At 51.6% G+C, this 14,670-nt stretch overlaps 1 protein-coding gene across 1 annotated transcript; it reads left to right on the top strand.

Moving 5' to 3' along the window:
* Positions 1-112: 112 nt before the first annotated feature.
* On the top strand, positions 113-11,523 carry NGB (neuroglobin). The gene is made up of 4 exons (XM_077123192.1): positions 113-5,816; positions 7,341-7,452; positions 8,122-8,241; positions 9,609-11,523. Exons 1-4 carry the CDS (start codon positions 5,728-5,730, stop codon positions 9,741-9,743), a joined length of 456 nt encoding a protein of 151 aa, XP_076979307.1. The 5' UTR covers positions 113-5,727; the 3' UTR covers positions 9,744-11,523.
* Positions 11,524-14,670: the final 3,147 nt, after the last annotated feature.

The following is a 14,670-nucleotide window of genomic DNA, read 5'->3' as shown; positions in this document are numbered from 1 at the left end:
TTTTTTTCACATTGCGTTTGGTTTGGTAAGTTAAATCCATTCACATCCTCTGACCTCCAAGAGGGGCCCCAAGGGCTGAACGTAATGATCTACCTTGGGATATCATCAAGGGCAGAGCTGTGCTGTCCCTTGATCAGTCAAAGCTGTGTTGTCCTTATTCCTGCAAACAAATACAGCTGAGCTAGAGAGTAAGCTGACCCTGATCTTCTCCGGGTGCCTGCTGATGGGAAGTCTCTTGTGGCAGCTGATGGCCGAACTTCCTGCTCTGTGTCTGCACAGAGAACCAGGCTCCAGGGAGTGAGACAACCGAGAACTCACCTTTGGCTTTCCTGGGAGTCAGGCACTGTCAGACTGGCAGGGGGCATGGTATCCTGTCCTCAGCTGCTTGCTGCCCATCCCTTTCCCTCTGCATCCAGCTGGCACAGGTGCATTCTCCTCGGTGCTGGGAGAACCTTTGCTGGACCTTTTTTGGGGGGGGCGGGGGGGCGGTACAGGGCCCTTTCTTTTCAGTTGATGTAGATGAGAAGCAGAGCAGGAAATCTGTGGTGCTGGGCTGGGATCCCAGTGGGACACTGGGGTGTGGGGTACTCAGGCCTGTCTGGACTCGTGCTCCTGTCACTTGCTGGGCTTTCCCTTTTCCATGTCTCATAGTCCTTTTCTACTGACCATCCCTACCCTTCACTCCATTGGTATTTTCCCTTCTGTGTGTCACCATTATTCTAATCCCTTTTCCCCCCAAAGACTTAGAGCACTTAGAAATGCATCACAGAGTCTGCTTTCTACCACTTTGGAGCCCAAAAAAGAAGCTGAGAGCTAGTCTCTCAACTTCTTCCTCAAATGAATGAGATTTAAGAAAAGCCTGGGTCAAAACCAGACCAACTTAAGGCCAGCCCATCTGCCACTCTCCTCCTGGTGCATGACAAAAAATTATTTTGTCTCAGGGGACCATGATGCTTCAGGGTTTAAAGATGAATCTCTTCTACACTGTCTTCCCTCCCCTGTTGTTCCCACCAACTCTGACAGGGTCAGAGCTCTTTAGAGCATCTTGAAGGCGGTTGCCACGGAGACTGAGAATTGATCGCAGGGACAAGCTGTGCTACTACTGGTTGGTGGGGAGAAAGCTTCTGGCCATGCTTGAATGTTCAGACTAACTGTCATTAATGTTAATAGAGGAAATGCAGCAATGTCAAAAGCAAGGCAGGTTGGTTAATTAGATCTGGGGCCTGATGACCTCCCTCTTCCAGGGCTACAGCCCTTTTGACTTCCCCCAGCAGGAAGCCCTGCCTGTGTGCTGAGCCTGAGCTGCTTGCTTAATCACATTTGTGAAAGGGAAGGAGATCAGGGATAGAGAACCCCTGCTTACCCCTTCCAGCTCACCCCAACCCTTCCCCTCTTCCCCACTGAGTTGGTTTCTTCTGAAATGGGTGGGAGCAATCAGTTGGGTGGGCTTTCCTGGAGGTAGAATGCAGGAATCTGCATTTGGCTCTTAGCAAAAAAGGTGGCCCACAGTGAGGTGCCTGGCATTCCCTTGTGCTTTTCTTATTTCCTGATAGGAACTCTTTGGAAGGGGTGTGCTCTGATAGGAACCAGGAAGGGGTTGTCATTCTTGAGTGAGGTAAGATAAAGAGAAAGCACAACCAGCCTTCTGCCCGTCCTTTTCTTATTTGTCACACTGTGGACGAGTTCCTCTGTCTCTTCTGCTTACCAAGGATGGGAGAAGGAGTATTCCATGCCCACTCTCTCCACTTCCTCCATGCCCACACTTGCAGACACTTGTTTGGGGACAAGGCTACATGGGTTGATGCAGCTTCAGGTGCTCAGGTTCTGTTGCTTGGAATTTGTTGGAAAGAAGAACTTTCTGGTTGCTTCTCCGAATATGGGCTTGTCCCCAGGAGTCAGCAAAAATGTGACATGCCCCACAGACTTGCTGGTGGAGGAAGAAGACATTTGTCCGTGAGTCAACGTAACTTCCACCCAGCTCCTTGAGCCACATTTTATTAAAAAAAAAAAAAAAAGTGTTTCCAGAGATCGGAGACCATTTAGTTTTGTAATAAATAGCTCTTGTTTTAAATATCATGTTGTTCTTATTGTACTTAATTGAATCTGACTTGCCTCTGGCTACCAGAAAGGCCTTCGTAAGAAAAGAAGAATGTTTTGAGTGCAAGACCCATTCCACTGTGTCTGGGACCATTCTAATTCCAGCAGAGGCCCTGGGCTGGGCAGATGAGCCTGAGCACCTCAAGGGCCACTTGGGCCATCAAATGTATGCAGTTATACAAGTAATATTGGTTATTATTTTATTGATTGATTTAAGCATATTCCAAAATTATAAGGAAGCTGGATCTTCCCAAATGAGAAGGAATCTAGATCTTTTACTTTTTTTCTTAACTTCCCCAAACAACATAAAAAGGAATGAGAGGGAGTAACAGTTGTCTACTTCTGAGAACCTGAGTGGCCCTGCATCCCAGCAACTTGCCATTTTGCTGAATGGAGGTCCCCACCTTGACAAGGGTCTTGCACGTAAGGGCTGACTTGTCTTGGACAGGAAGTGGGAGGGGGGAAGTTAACCACAGCACTGAAACTGAGATGTGGGCTGCCCAAATCCCCTTAGACAAGAGCAGCTGGAGGAGGAGCAACTCAGGTAGATCCTCAGGAGATGGAAGATGCCTTGGCTAGGTGAATTAGAAAAGGACTATATCCTTTCCTTTGAATGCCACTGCCCAGTTTACAAAGTCCCAACACTTACTCACAGTTAATCCTCATGAAGGTCCAGTGTAGTCAATGATGTTTTTGCTCCCATTTTATCCATGAGAGATTATATTATTTGCCTAGGATCCCATGATTAGTAAATAGTAGAACCAGGACTCAATGCTAAGCCTACCTTCTGCTTCTCCAGCCTGGTCCTGGGACTGAAGGTACCTTCCAGAACAATCTGGGGAAAAGGGCTCCATATTCAGCATCTTCCTTTATACATTTTCCTTAACATCCTGGTAGCCCAACTGGTCCCCCAGGTATATCCAAACATGTGCTATGCTGGTAGATGTTTCTCTGGGGAGGGAAAAAAAAGCCCTAATATGTAGTACTTACCAATTCCTATAGTGTAAGTGCTCCCACCATGGCCTATTGCAAACTACCAACTTGATGTTACTGAATGAGGAGTTGGAAAGAGATGTGCACATCTCACAAACCATCCAAGAGCTGGCTCCAGCATGCCCCCCAGCTCAAAGCCAGAAACCCTGGCTTGATCTGAACTATGGTCACAGCTCTTGATCACAGTCCATCAAAGTGAAGGAAACAGTGGGACTTGGGGGCCTATAGCATGGACCAGAGAGTCAGACCTGAGGTTGAATACTGGCCCCACTACTCAATAACTGTGTGACCTTGAGCTAGTTACTTAATCTCTCTGCCTCTGTTACCTCATCTGAAAAATGGAGGTAAAATAAATAGTACCTTCACTACTAAATAAATAGTAGTCACTTCATAGACTTGTGAGAATGAAGAAAGTCAGTGATGCAAAGTGCATTGCATGGTATCTGGTATGTGGATGCTCAATAAATGCTAGCTATTATTAATGACAAATTCAATCTCAGTGGCAGTGAACTCCCTCTCCTAGATTATAACTTTCATGTCCAGGTCCCTTGTGACTTTCTTCAGTTTCTCAAATTGGATTCAGACCCTCTGCTCTCAAAGACTTGGAGTGTGCTCCCAGGACTTTTCTCCAAGAGGAGCAGATACTAGAATGTGCCTGGCCTTATCCTCCTGCCTCTTCCTGGCCCAGGAAAGGCAAAGAGCAAGGACATGGGCTTGAGTGTTGACTCCACCACTTACTAGGTAAGGCCATGAGCCCCCTTTAATTTATTGGACCTCATCCAAAGAAGAAAGGAGATAAGAAGGGTCCCTAGTATAGCCTGTTGTCAGGAAGAGCAAATTGGGTGGTGTGGGAGGGGTAGACAAGCTAGGTAGCCAGCACAAAGCACCGGATACTGGGCCACTGAGAGGTAGAGAGCACTGGAGATACATGTGGTCTTCCCCTGGCTCCAGGGTCACCGAATACCAAGCTGGAGGTTTAGTCTGGGTGTAGACTGGTATTCCCCTCAGCCCCTAACCAATTTGTGTTCCTACTTGGGGGTCTCTCGGACTCTTTAGGACACGGACTTTGACAGACTGCCTTAGAGCCCTGCTTTCCTGCCCCAGCGTAGTGCCTCCTGGAGATGGGTGGGGAGATGGAGAGGAACGGGGCCTACCCCAGACTCCTGAGCCTCTGGGAGAGGGATAGCAGCTAGATGGTTTCATTGTCTTTGGCTTGGAGCGGCAAAGAAGAAAAGTTCTGCTGAGGTGCTCAGTCCTGATTCAGAGCCAGAAGGAGGTTTCAGAAGGCAAATGCTTGGCATTCTTTGTCTAGCCCTAGAGGGCTGGGCAAGGAGCCGCAGCCTGTTCATAACCAATGGTCCAAGAATTTCCTACTTGTATCCATGGAACCAAAGGAGGCTGACTCTAGAAGATCTCTAGAGACCTTGTTACTCAGCCCCCTTACTATACAGCTGAGGAAACAGAGGCCTAGAGAATGAATTGGAGAGATTGAGAGGAGAAAGGCACAGACAGAAATAATGGGAGATAAGTGAGGGTGAAAAGTGTTCTTGAAAGCCTGGGCCACTAGGAACTTGGGTGGGACTCATAGAGCTTTCATGCTTGAAAGAGAAAAAGTTTAATAAGTGGCCAACTGCACACCTGGGTGGCAAACATGAGGCTTTGTTACTTGAAATGGTACTTCTATTTAAAAAAATAAAAAGTCAATTAAAAATCATGGAATAGAATAACTCAATGTCCAGGTAAGGAAATAGGGTCACAGCTACTGCACCCAAAATCCCCACCTAGCCAAACAGAAGTGGGATTAGAACTGGACCCATGAATAGCCAACGATGGAGCATGGCTGGAAATGGCTAGTCTTGGCCGTTTCCCCAAGGCTGAGAACCCTGGTGGCCCCCAACCTGGGCCGATGTCCTAGTTGGATCCAAAGCTAGGACAGAGAGCAACCTTGCCTCACTGCTATCACACAAGCGGGACCTCGGGTGGAAGGAAGGAGAAAGTAATCCCATGTGATTTGAGCCCACACTGTCAAGAGATCGCAAACTCAAAATCCACGGGGCGGTGCTTGGGTGAGCCTTGTGGGGCGGTGGCTTGTGCAGAGCCTACCTAAGATGGTCAAATTCAACGCAGTGCCCTCGGGGCTCCAAACCCTAAGCAGAAAGTAGTAATATTATAGCCAGAAACTGAGGCTCAGAGAAACTCGACTATTTTAGTTAAGCTCTGAAGCCGGGCATTTCCCAGGCCACCAAATCGTCTCTGGTCAGAGCCAGTTGGAGAGCGAGAGCAGGCATTGATGGGGCGGGGGCCGCGGTCGCTTTAAAGCTCACTGGCCGGGGCGTCGCGGGGCGGGGCAACTCTCGGAGCAGTGGGTCGCAGGGCGCTGCGGCCGCAGGGGAGAGAGGTGTCCAGAAGCACCAGCGGGGCCAGCGCGACCGGGACGCCCCCACCTACTGCTGGCCGCGCGCGTCTTTTCTCCGTCCTGGTCCGGGAAGGAGAGGCTGCTGACCCCCGCCCGGCCGAGACGCGGGAGCAGTTGGGGCGCTTGGTGGCCCGCGCCACAGCGGAGATGGTGCGGCACGTGCGTTGATGGCGTCCGCGTCCCGAGGGTCCCAGCGCTGCGCCTTGCGTCCCTAGCCGAGCATGGAGCGTCCAGAGCCGGAGCTGATCCGGCAGAGCTGGCGGGCGGTGAGCCGAAGCCCGCTAGAGCATGGCACCATCCTGTTCGCCAGGTGAGGGCGGCCCGAGTGCCCTGGGGGGACGGGGGGACGGGGCGACGATGCCTCGTCGGAAGTGGGTTCCAGCTGCCGGACCGGCGCGGGAGGAGGGAAAACTGGCCTTGGCGCCCTGGAGCCCTGGCGCCCTCCAGAGGTGCGCCAGAGTTGCGAGGCGCGGCGACAGGTGGCGCAGCCCCTTCTGCCCTTTCCGGGCCGTGGCGTGCGTCGGGCGAGCCAGCCCTGCACCCCCTGCACCCAAACTAGCTCGCTACGGATGGGCTGAGGGTCTCTCCCGCGGATCCGCTGACACTGGCGCTGCGCCCCCTTTCCGGTTCTGTACCTCCTGTGTGTTCCTTGGTGGCGACTGCCGGGGAGCCGACCGCTGTCAGGTACTGGGGCGTCTCGAGGACCCGTGTGGGGAGGGTGTGCCGGGCGCACCTGGCAAGCAAGGCAGGCTCCTATGCCCGTGCGTGGACGGCAGCTCTCGGGGTACCCACCCCGGCAACATGAACTCAGTACAACCAATGTAAGGATAAATCCTTTCCGGGAAGGGACCAGGTGAAGACCAGAGAACTGCTAGGGAATGGGTGATGGGCACCCTACTCTCACTCCCAATAGGTGGGGTGGGCAGGAGATAGGCATATTCCACTGGAGAACGGGAGGCCAGTTTCAATCTTGATTAGCACAGGGCTCTCCCGGCCATCACCAGCAGGGCAATCCTCCTTTCACCGTCTTGTTTCAGGAATCTCTGCTCCCTGAGCCAGCCTGGAACTTCTGATAAGGCTTTTGTAAACGCCTCAGGGAAGACAGAAGGGGAATAAATTCAGAGTTATACAAAAACGCAATGTGCCTTCCCAAAAGCGGCTGACAGCTTCAGATTGTGCCTCTGTGCTCTCCCCAAGCCCGTTTTTTTTTTTTCCTGAGGCACTGACAGTTACTTCACTTACTCCCAAGCTGTGTGACCTTGGGCGAGATAATTAACCTTTCTGAACTTCTGTTTCCTCCTCTGTAAAACTGGGATAATTGTACCCTCTGGTGAGGACTGTGAGGAATAGGCAGGTTAACCATGTGTAAAATACTAAGTGCTCAGTATGTGTAAAGAGTTTATTCTTGATATTATCATCATTGACCAGAGGCTCTTTACACATGACTGGACTCTGGGAAGTTCTAACCCAAGAATGTGAGGCCTAGAGAGAGAGAGAGAGAAACAGAAAGAGAGAGAAGGGCTTTCCTCTTCCCGCAATCTGACTCCAGATTTCCTGTCTGAGGATGCCTTTTCCTTCCCAGTCCATACCCCTCAACTATAGTTGAGGACTAACTATAGGCCATGTACTGTGAGAGGCCTGGGGACACACTGCTCTTTCCAGGAAACCCGTCAGAGCTAGCAGAGGGGATAAGGCCCTGGCAAAGGGCCTGGTGCCGGGTTGGCGGGTGCACCATAGTTTTCTACTGACACTCAGACCAGCCCAGACACCCACTGCTGGGAAGCGGGGGCTCCCTGGGGCTTGCCAGGGCTGATGCCTGGACTTCCTCCAACAGGCTGTTTGACCTGGAACCTGACCTGCTGTTCCTCTTCCAGTACAACTGCCGCCAGTTCTCCAGCGTGGAGCACTGCCTCTCGTCCCCAGAGTTCCTGGACCATATTAGGAAGGTGAGGTGTAGATGGGTCCGGGCCACAGTGGGGGACTGTGATCTAGCCAGGTACCTCCCTGGGAAAGCACGAGGGACTTGGAAGGAGGAAAATGTCTTTGGCTTTCTGCCAGAAGCCTGGCCTGACTCCCCTTCTTTAGCTCTCCTGGGTCAGAGCCATCTGCTCCTTCCCCTCCAGGCTTAGTGTGGGGACCAGCCTCTTCCATGACCATGTGCTCAGCCAGCTGGTCCTGGCCCCTGCCGTTGCCCTTGGCTTTGTCCCCTGGCTCCTAGAGGTGGTGTTGACGTGGTTCCTGACCATTAGGGGACAGCCACCTTTGGAGATCAGGCTGGGTTTTCTTAGAGGCTTGTGCCTCTCACAGGGCCTTCGTTTCCCCTTGTTCCAGGCAGACAACACTGTCCAGTAGGCTTGTTGAGGAATTTGAGATCCTCAGAGGAGAAGGGCTTCCCTTCACGTAGGTTACATTAGTAGTTTGGCCACCACATGTTGAGTGCCTGCTGTATGCAGGCACAAGTTGCCTTCCACCGTGGCTCCTGAAAAATGAGGTTCTGGTGACCTCTCTTGCCTCTGATTGGGTTCCCAGGTTCTGGGGTGTGGTGCTGTTTTGGTGGGGTTGCTCTGGCCTTGGCCCTGGCTCTCTCTGTTTCAATGCCATCTTGGTCTTGGCAGGTGATGCTCGTGATTGACACTGCAGTGACTAATGTGGAAAACCTGTCCTCACTGGAGGAGTACCTGGCTGGCCTGGGCAGGAAGCATCGTGCAGTGGGCGTGAAACTCAGCTCCTTCTCGGTGGGTAAAGGGGCTCTTCTCCTCTCGGGAGCTTCTAGCCTGAGGTCACCACTGTCTCCTGGTTTGCTCCTATCTACCTGTTCTCTCCCCTCATTCCCATGCCCTCTGGTCATCAGGTATTGGGGCCCATATCTGCTACCTGTTGTGTGTTCCTGGCACTGAATCTTTGTTTCTCCTTCTCTGGAATGACTTCCCTTAGAATCACAGAAAGCTAACATGCCTTTGAGGTTAATCTGACCTGATCTATTTTCTATCACTGTGTAGCAAACCACCTGAAAACATACTGGCTTAAAACAATGATGTCTGATTTTCTGTGGCTGGGCTCAGCTGATGGTTCTTCTGCCCTGTATGATACAGCTGGAGTCACCCATATGCTCCATTCAGCTGGGAGCTCTGCCAGGGCTGGAAGTCCAAGGTGGCCTGTCATCACCCAGATGGTCTCTTAGCATTCAGTAGTTTAGCCAAGCTTCTTTACGGGAGATGGAAGCTGAGTTCCAAGAGGACAAGCTCCAGTGTGCAAGTGCTTATCAAACTTCTACTTGCATTGTTCTTGTTAATGCCTCATTGATCAGAGCCAGGCACAGGCAAGCCCAGTGTGGGAGGACCCTACTCAGGTGAGAACCCTGAGAGGTGTGGCTCATTGGGAGCCACCAACATGACAGCCTACCATATGGTTATCTTGCTAGACAGTAAGTTCCTTGAGGAAAGAACCATGTTTGTCTTGTTCTCCTCACAGTGGCTGATCCTTAATGGATATTCAGTAAATATTTGTGGAATAAATGAACCTTATTTTATTTTAACAACAAATGAAAGCAATTATTGTTGAAGGCTTATTGTGTGCAGATCCTGTGCTAAGAGTTCTTTATGGATTATTCCATTTAATCATCCCAACAAGCTATGAGTTGAACTTTTACTTTCTTTGCTTTACTGATGAAGCAACTGAGGACCAAAGAGGTTAATTCATTTGCTTCAGGCCACACAGCTCATGAACGATTTGAGTCAGAATTTGAACTCAGGCCCATCTGGCTCCAGTTCCTGGCTCTTAATCACCATGACAGTCGCCTTGCATATGAGGAAACTGAGGCCTGGGGGCAATGACCTGCCTTGGTTAGAGCTGGCAAAGCCTTAGCCCTACTCAAGGGGTGGTTGTAAGGCTAGAAGTAGAATGAAATGCTTTGTTCACTATAAAGCCTCACTCTTAGGATGCCCAGTGGGGTACCTGAGGATTGGGATAAAGTCTTACTCAGGAAGCATGGACCCTGTGCACGATGGGAGAAAACCAGCTCCTAGCCTCAGTTTTCTCATCTCTGGAATGGCGTGATAACTTCCTGCCTTTGGGAGTGACAGGATGCCTTCTACCTCTACAGACAGTGGGTGAATCCCTGCTGTACATGCTGGAGAAGTGCCTGGGCCCTGCCTTCACACCAGCTGTGAGGACCGCCTGGAGCCAGCTCTATGGGGCCGTGGTGCAGGCCATGAGTCGAGGTTGGGATGGCGAGTAAGAGGCGGCCCCTGCCCTGCGGCCCCCTACCTGTCAGCGTGTCTGTTGGTCTGTGTCTCTTGTAGCCAGGCTCCCTCCAGGCCTCCCTGCATCTTGGTCCTTGTTCCCTCCTTGGCCATCTGAGAGGTGATGGAGCAGGGCTGGGGCACCAGTCCTCAGCCCCCACACCCCTGCCAACTGCAGACAGGGGAGACTTCCTTCAGGAAGGGGTTTCAGGGTTTCCCTTCTCCCCCACTAGCCTCCTTCCTGCCTGCCTTCTTTCCCCTCTGGCACTCCCTCTTCCTCAGAAGTTGTGTTTTTTTGGGGGGGCTGGGGATGGGATGGTGACACCAGGCCGGGAAGGTGTGGGGCTTTGAGAGAATGGGGCTCTTCTGTCTGCTCACCATCTCAGGTGAGCTTGGGTCAAGCAGTGAATGGATGGCTGAGCTTCAGGCCCCTCCCCATCTTGCCTGTCCATGCCTTTTAATCCTTCCCTATCCTATGGGAAATTGCCTTTTAGAAATAGAAAGAAGGGACAGCATTAGCCTTAATGGTGGACTCATAGGCAATGGGAGCATGTAATCAGGAGACCTACTGAGGAAGGGGGTGGGGGATCACCTAGATTTCTGATTAGATCTCAGGGGCTACTCAGATGCCACCTGAATCGTGACTGGTTTGTTTTTTCTTTGGCAGTATTTCCCTTTCCCTCCTTCAGCACTGCTGGTGGAAGCTCCCTTCCTATTGCTCTCTAGGGTCCCAGCTAGCCAGCAAAGGGTGGGGAGGGTCTGGGAAAGAACAAGGAAGGAGGGGTGGCATTCCTTCCACAGACACTTGAGCTCTCGCAGCTCTTCCTCCTCACCCCGATGCCCATGGGCAGAGTTTTGTCTCCCCATCCTCCTTTCTGCCTCTTCCCACACCAACTCTCAGTCCACTGCCCCCTCTTCCCGTTTAATACCCACTATGTGCTTGTACTTAGGCCAGTGGGCAGGAGAGAAAGCAGCAGGAGATGCCCTCTGCCTCCCCTCAGGCCGCCTGTACTTTTATCTTTTGCTCTGTGCTATGGATGTATAAACTCAAGAGAAATAAACCAGTTCTGTGTGCTTCTTTAACCCTCTGGGACTGATTTCTTGGGTTTTGGCTTGTGCCAGAAGAAACTACAGGCTGCAGATCGCAGGTTGGGGTAGGGTACAGGAAATGCACGAGGTCAGGAAGCCCAAGGCTAGAGTAAGTGGAATAGAAGGGAGAGGCCTGGGGAAGGCCAGAGGCCAGTGGTGGAGACAGAGCCGGGGGTCTGTGGCAGCCACTGGCTGGCAGGTCACTAAGCCCAGATCCTCCGCTTCCATGCACACAACTAGACTACATTTCCCAGCCTCCACTGCAGTTAGGTGGGACATGTGACTGAGTTCTGGCCAATGGGATGTGTGTGCTGCTTCTGTGCCTGGCTCCCAGCACTCGGACATGCCTCTGTGCTCTGTCATCCTTCCCTGCTGGAGCAGACTTCACAGTGGCCTTGAAGGCCACGTGTTGAATGTGGCGGGGATAAGGTGGAAGGAGCCTGGGTCCTTGGAGGGGAGCATCTGCTGACCTCCTTGCCCATTTTGAACTTTATATGAAAGAGGCATAAGTTTCCATTGTATTTGCACCATCATACTTTTGGGGTTATGTTTGTTATGACACTTGGCTTCACCTACACGAATCCAGAATCGGGTGAGGGGTCTGGGAGCCCTCAGGCTGGTGGGCAAGGTGAGAGTGGGGATCTGGGAAGAGACAGATGCCAGGATAGCAGTAAAAGGAAAGGTGCCAATGGCTTGTGGTGGCTTCCAGGAAAGCTTCTAGATCTTCCTTGGAGGGTCAGGCACCAATCCCAGAGGGTGCCTTTTAGGGAGAGATTAGATGGGTTAGTCCAGGGTGTACCTGGGAGCAGAAGAGCAGACATGGGTGAGCGAGTATGTGTGTGTGTGTGTGTGTGCTCAGGAGGAGTGGGCCAACCCAGGTAGAGAAGTAGCCAGAGAATGGGAAGTTGGAGATGTGTTAAGAGTTGGCTTCATCTAAGCAGCCTTCACATGCTCCTGGCTTCCAAGGTGTGGGGCCCTGGAGCTGGGCAGTGAGTGGCTGGAGGGCTGCACCTCAGCCAGCTGCTCTCATCCTGAGGCTGCAGTTTCCTAGCCGAGAAGATGTAGCTGGTTTCCCCAGGGTCTTGCATAGGTCCAGCTGGTCCTTCATTTTCCTTACGCTCAGATGGGCAGGCCTGCCTGGCTGTGGGTGGCACACCTTGGGCCTGAGCACACGAGGGATGCTTTTCCCATTGAGGCATAGAAAACATTTTCTCGGAGGCCACTAGGCTCTGCTGAGAGACGGCCTCATCTGCTTGCAATATAATGACAGCTGTGATTCGGGGTCCAAGCCCTGCCATGGCCCGTGAGGGTTCCTACCCATCCGGCAATGAGATGACCTTGCTTTGGAAAAGTCACACAACCCTCTGACCCATGCCATGGGCCGTGCCAAGCACAGGCGGTCTCCTGTCCCTTCCACTTGAGCATAATGTGTGGGGGAGAAGTGGGGGGGGGGGGTCCTAGTTCCTTCCTCCCTCTCTAGTCAAGGTCACAGCCCTGTAGTCCTCCTTCCTCATTCCACCAGCCCACAAAACTGCTGCTTCAGACCCCATCTTACACAAAGCAACCCCTCCTTCAACCCCCTTCCCTCTCCAGCTACCCCAGTTTCTTTCATTCCCTTGATAGCAAAACTCTTCAAATTAGTAGTCCTTACTCACTGTTTCCATTTCCTCATTTCCCATTAGAGAATGGGAACCCTTCACCCATACCCCTAATCTGCTATCGCCAAGGTCACCACCAACTTCCATCTCGTCCAATGCAAGAGTCACTTCTTAGTCCTCCTCTTGCTCTTCTGTTCAGCAGCGTGTGAAGTAGTCGATCGATCCTTCCTTCAATTTTAACTCCTTAGTATGGAAAAAGCTTAATGCACAAAATCAAGAGATGAGTATAGTGAATCTCCGTGTGTCCCTCTCGCTCATCAACAGTGAACAACTCTAGGTCCCCTCCCCTTTGTGTTGCTGGAGAATTTTAAAGCAAATCCAAGACTTCCTGTCCTTTCACCTTTAAATGCTTCTGCAGTTTTAGCTGATAAAGACCTTTTACGCCCGCATGTATTAAACCCCAGTCATCATCAAACAATGTTAACAGTATCTCCTCAACAATGCCTGGTTCGTACTCAAATGTCCCTGATGTCTCAAGGTTGTCTTTCTACAGCTGGTTTGTTCAAATCAAGCTGCAGACAAGGTCCACGCGTTGCATTTGGTTTTCTGTTAAAGTCTTTCCTTCTTACACCACCCGTCCACCCTGCCCTTTGCTCCATGCCATTGATCTGTGGGAGAGACTGGTGGTTTGTCTGAGGCATGTCCAGCATTCTGGACTTGGCTGATGCTTCCTTGCGACATCTTTTAACTTACTCCCCTATGCCCTATATTTACTGTAAGATGTGGTTAGAACTGGGGCTCATGCCTTCCCTTTTGAGTCCCTTTCTTCTCTCGGTTTCCGGAGACCAGACTCCTGGTTTTCCTTCTGCCTCACTGGCTCCTTCTCCATCTCCCTTGTGGATTCTGGCCCCCCTCTCTTTAGGTGGTGAAGGTCTATTGGCCTGTGGATCTGCAATTATTTATAAGTATCGTGACAGATCAGTTTCTCCCATTCCAAGGGCGTGTTGCCTGAGGGTCTGATTGGTTTCCACGCCTATCCGCACTAGAATCACCATTTTTTAAAAAGGAGGTGCCCTGGCCCTATCCCAGATATTTTGGTTTAATTGTTCAGAGATAAGGCCTGGATATGGGGTTGCTTAATCCCATATTTTTACTCCTTCTAGCTTCCTATTATTCTGGAGCAGCTAGAAGGAAAAATCTGAGAGGGTGGTATGGTAGCCCATGGCAAACTCTGGGATCTGTCCTGTAACTATTTGTTGAAGAATGCTCTGAAAAATATGGCTTTCCTCTTTCTTTGCTTTGTATATATATTTTATTATACAATAGAAAAGTTAAAAAAATTAAAAAAAAATAAAAGCTCCCAGGAGATTCCCATCGGCAGCCCAGATTCGAGGCTTGAGAGATGCTAGGGTGCTGTTGTCAAGATGGGGGACTCTCCATTGTTCACCTAACAGCTTCTGTTGAGAAAACCTCATATATCAGGCTACTGCCCCAAGGCCTTCCACAGAGGGGACTTAGAAATCTGCAGTCTGGCCTGTGCTGAGAGTCCTCCAGGAAAGACCTGAGTTGCCCCCAGCAGGGCAGCTTCAGAGGATGGCTGGGAGCCTGTCCCAGAGGTGCCCTGAGCTGCCCAGCCTCTCGGGAGCTCAGGGCCTCCTGCTCCCTCCCCAGCCCTGCAGCACCCAGCGTAGCCTGCATGCCAGATGCTCCACTGCCCTTTTGAGGAGAGCCCAGCTGAGCTGGCACTCTGGGCCACCTGGTCACCAAAGCCTTGCCCTTCCCTGTCCCCCAGTCCCTCCCCAGCCCGGACATATCCACCTTCTAGGCCTCCAGCCCTTCCCTGAAGTTCTGCTGGCCTGCTGCTGAGCACAGGCAAGGCTGACCAACCCCATCCTCCCGGGGCCACAGTCCTCTGGCTTCTTTCTCTTTCTCTTTGTCTGTTTCTGTCCTAGCAAGGTCCCCTGAAAGGTCTGAGGAACCAAAGGTTTGCCTAGGGCCTGCGATCCGGGGTCCCTGGGGGCAGCTGTCATGGCTGCTTGTAGGTCCTCAGACAAGGCCCATTTTCCTATAGCAGCCATTAGCCCACCTTGTTCCCAGGCAACAGCCACAGCCCCTCCCCACCCAGGCAGGGTGGTCTTCATTATTCCACTCTTCTTCTGAAGCTGCCCTTTGTGTGGGCCTTTACTTGTAAAACTATCGTTCTGAGGGGAGAGGGGTCAGGAGGCTGGCCCTGGCC

The sequence above is a fragment of the Tamandua tetradactyla genome, chromosome 12 (genome assembly GCF_023851605.1).
Source record: "Tamandua tetradactyla isolate mTamTet1 chromosome 12, mTamTet1.pri, whole genome shotgun sequence".
Lineage (NCBI taxonomy): Eukaryota > Metazoa > Chordata > Mammalia > Pilosa > Myrmecophagidae > Tamandua > Tamandua tetradactyla.
Note: the sequence above shows the minus strand (reverse complement) of the source record. Positions and strands in the feature narration are given on the sequence as shown.